Here is a 4,389-nt window from a genome sequence, read left to right as displayed (position 1 = left end):
TTTGCTATTCTTAAACAAATATATCACATTCTTGCTTACCAGGATATTCTGGAGATGGAGTCACTTGTACTGACATTAATGAATGCACTCTTAACAATGGTGGTTGTTCAGTTTCTCCTCGTGTGGACTGTATTAACACACAAGGCTCCAGGAGATGTGGACCATGTCCTCCAGGTAGCCGTTAGCAGTGAAATTGAATTTTTAGAAAGAAACTTATGATAGAGTAAAACCAAAATTGTTTAAAATTATGTAATGTTATTGCTTTTATAATGTAATCATATTTCAGTTACTTTTTATTTGTCATCAGTTTGTTATTATTAGAAGGAAGTTAGAACACATTATTTATGTAAGTATACATTACCTTAAATCTTTCTTCTACACAAATATTTATCATGTTTATCAAAAAGCATATGTTGTTTTCAGTCATTTATATGATTTTTAAAAAATTACTTTTAAAAATTTGAGCAAATCAAATATATATATAAGAAACATTGTCAGTGGCTCCAGTAGAATTTAATAAAATGTATTTTACTTTCTCGTATCATAGAGTTTTACAACCCAGAATTTTTAGTACAATTATTTAAACTGGATGAAATAACTACCACAATAGGTTTTAGCTTTCTTTCTTATTGTACATGAATATCAGTATACAACATCATAATGTAAGTCTCAGACCATATGAGGCATTTTTCATACTGACTTAACTATGCTTTCACTTATATGATAAACCTTTTAGTATATTCTGCCCATTTGACATAATAGAACAGTACATGGTTTATAATTGAATAATGTTGTTAAATAGCACTTGTATCTAATGGAACATCAGTTGTTTTAATTGTAATCTTGAAGTGAAGCCTTAACAATTATTTTCATTTTAAAAGTAATTTTATATTATAATTTATCTATTTGATGTAAGTAAACATTCCTTTTTTTTCTTTCAGGATATGTGGGAGATGGTGTAAGTTGTACATTTGTTGGAGTTTGCCATGTTAATAATGGAGGCTGTCATCCTTTGGCCAGATGTATTGAAAACTCGGGTATGTTTGAACTATGCAGCAGACATTTTGAGTACAAGAACAATTATTGTTCTGATCATAAAAGTTTTTTTAACTATTAAATCCTAGATTTTTATCTGACTTAATTTAGAATAAACAAAAAAATAAAAAAACAGTGATTACTGAAAAATTCATTTAAGAGATACTTCGTAATGAAACTGGTTTTGGAACACATTTATCACAATCTAGTTAATACCTGTGAAAAAAGTTTTGACAATTTTAATTTTATAGTAAAGTAATGAATTTACTGTTTTACAAATATTTAAGACAAAACAAACTTATATGAACATTGAATTACTGCACAAATATTACTGAGTGATATTATATGTATTGATTAATATAACCTATCCACCCCATCAACAGTTAATCATTATGTCCGATTTTATCACTTCAATGGCAAAAAAATTGTTCTTTTGAGGCTGTAGTAAATGTAGACAAAGTTTTTTATATTTGGATGTGCCACTTATTGAACTGGCTGTAGTAAATGGTGACAAAGGTTTTATATTTGGATGTGCCACTTATTGAACTGGCTGTAGTAAATGAGCCAGTTCAATAAGTGGCACATCCAAATATAAAAACTTTGTCTATTAGTAAATGTAGACAAAGTTTTTAATATTTGGATGTGCCACTTATTGAACTGCCTGTAGTAAATGTAGACAAAGTTTTTATATTTGGATGTGCTACTTATTGAACTGGCTTTAGTAAATGTAGACAAAGTTTTTATATTTGGATGTGCCACTTATTGAACTGGCTGTGTATATATTAAGACCCATCTGCATTTTTTCCTAATAGTCAAGACTTAAGGTGACATGAAACAACAGTAGATTTGTGCTTCTTGATTGTTTTTTGATCACATAAACTTAACTGTATTGTAGTAAGCTGTATAATAAAATTTTATCTAGTTGCAATAGCTACATTATGAAAATATATATGAAAGAACATATAACTCCTGAACATTTATTTCATATGCTGAATATTTTCCCATGATCCCACTTTAAGGACTTATTTAGTGTAGTGATTGAACTAATTATGTTTTGTATGAATTTTTCAGCATCATCTGAAATCATTTTTTTTTTTTTACTATGCTAAACCTAGTAATATTGGTGAGAACTTATTTAAATGTCCAGTATAGTGATTGTAATTGTTCTGATGATTTACTATTTTGGTTTGCTAATGATTGAAAGAAATATTTTTATAGCAATATCCGGGAATTATCGGCAGTGCCTGTGTCCACAGGGGTATATTGGAAATGGAATTGGCCTTTCTGGTTGTGTTTCTCAGTCAGGAGAGAGTTCATCTCCTTCATCGGGTTCCATCTCAGCTTGTGCAAACAACCCTTGTGTTCATGGCATTTGTCAGGTATTAATATTTTTCATGTTATCTTTTATATCACTAGACAATGAACTTGTGTTGTGTGTGTTGGAAGTTTATGTACCATAATGGTGTAGTAATACAATACTTTCTTTAACTTCAAATACGTTTTCCGAAGAAGCAGTTATTTATTGGTTTAATATTTTAATATATCTTTATATTTACATATAGTTTACAGTTTTTCTAATCTACAGGTAAAAATATCTTAATTTTTGAATAGGTTATAAATTCGTGAAGTAAAAACAAAAAAGAAATTGCTCAATTGCACTGAAATAAATGTTGTCTTGAAGAGCGTGTAGAAGCTTAGAAGTTTGTGGAAGTATAATGTACACATTTTTTTATTTTATTTTCATTACAAAATGCCTGGCAAAAACCTCTAGCTTATAGGACCATATACGAATAATGTATAACTAGTATATTGTTATTAAAATAACAGCTTAAGTATCATTAACAGAATTGATGAATATACATGTATGTGATAACTTGTGAATCTAACTTAATTTTTAGTACTATTAAATGTGAGTGTCTAGATATCACAGGAACTTGGAAATGTGATGCACAGGTTTTTCCACATGGCACTACATTCACTTGAGGGCAAAGCATACATACAAATGTGATGATGATGGTTAAACAAGGTTTTTATGTGTTTAAATGGTGTAAGGTAAACAGATTTATCAATGGTAGGTTATGTGTTCATGTAGTGTAAGGTAAACAGATTTATCAGTGGTAGGTTATGTGTTCATGTAGTGTAAGGTAAACAGATTTATCAACTCATGTAATAGAATTTTTTTCCCATAATTTTGAATGCGATACATAATATAATGGAAATTATCTATGATTCAGGTCACAGTAAAAAGACTTATTATAATGATAACTTGTAATTTTGGAAGAATTAAACGTCTTGTGAATGTTCAAGTTTATAAGCATTTATTTTGTAATGTTGTTTTTAAATTTATCTATTAGAATTACATCAAATATTAAGATTGATATTTTTTCTGGACTTTTATTTAAATTAAATGGACTTAGAAAAAAAAGTGCTGTTGGCAAACGTTTGCTGTCAGTTCGTGAAACTCGGCTCACCTAACATTCCGGAATGTGTTTTTTAAGACCACTGTCTCTCAGAGTTAGATCTTAGAAAGGATACATGAGCTGTTTCTAACAATAAGGAAAAACAAATAAAATTAAATTAAACAAGTTACTGAATAAAACACTGTGTTGGTAAAAACACAATAGTTATATTTGATATACTGCAGGCCTCTTTGACAGATTTGATTAAGGTAATTTTTCAGCAGCAAGTGTTTGTTTTAAATTGAAACTTTCAATTACAGCTTCCTAACATCCATTGTGACCCATTTTGACCCTTATTTTTGCTATATGAAAATTAAATTTAGTGATGGATCAGTGCAGAATAGAAATAAAAGCAGAGATGAGAGGGTGAGTGAATAAGTGCTTGACACTTACCATTATTTTGAAAGTGTTATAAATACATATACTCATGGTTCCTTAGGCATTTGGCAGCAGCTTCCAGTGTACATGCCTTCCAGGTTACACAGATCCAACATGTTCTAGTCCTATTGACAATTGTGACAGCAATCCATGTCGTAATGGTGGTACCTGTATTAACCAGCAGAGTGGTTTTACATGCGTTTGTCCTAGTGATTGGAAAGGTTCAACTTGTGAAGAAGAGCAAGAAAGTATGTTGATGTATATATGTAATTTTTATTGTTTATGGAGGTTGAACAAGGTGTAGATTATGTGTTTATTTGGTGCAAGATGTACTAATTTATTAGTGCTAATAGTAGATTGTGTGTTTACTTGGTGCAAGATGTACTAATTTATTAATGTAAATAGTAGATTGTGTGTTTATTTGGTGCAAGATGTACTAATTTATTAATGTAAATAGTAGATTGTGTGTTTATTTGGTGCAAGATGTACTAATTTATTAATGTAAATAGTAGATTGT

At 29.6% G+C, this 4,389-nt stretch overlaps 1 protein-coding gene across 1 annotated transcript in view; it reads left to right on the top strand.

The window, feature by feature from the left end:
• LOC106465703 (cubilin-like) overlaps positions 1 to 4,389 on the top strand; it is a 130,003-nt gene that overhangs the window by 20,418 nt on the left and 105,196 nt on the right. Inside the window, exons 11-14 of the mRNA XM_022393625.1 lie at positions 43 to 174; positions 942 to 1,037; positions 2,254 to 2,414; positions 3,934 to 4,120. Coding sequence (XP_022249333.1) covers positions 43 to 174; positions 942 to 1,037; positions 2,254 to 2,414; positions 3,934 to 4,120 — 576 coding nt within the window. The remainder of the gene's footprint in view (positions 1 to 42; positions 175 to 941; positions 1,038 to 2,253; positions 2,415 to 3,933; positions 4,121 to 4,389) is intronic.

Source organism: Limulus polyphemus, unplaced genomic scaffold (assembly GCF_000517525.1).
Source record: "Limulus polyphemus unplaced genomic scaffold, Limulus_polyphemus-2.1.2 Scaffold2025, whole genome shotgun sequence".
NCBI classification, from domain to species: domain Eukaryota; kingdom Metazoa; phylum Arthropoda; class Merostomata; order Xiphosura; family Limulidae; genus Limulus; species Limulus polyphemus.
This window is presented reverse-complemented; position numbering and strand designations above follow the sequence as displayed.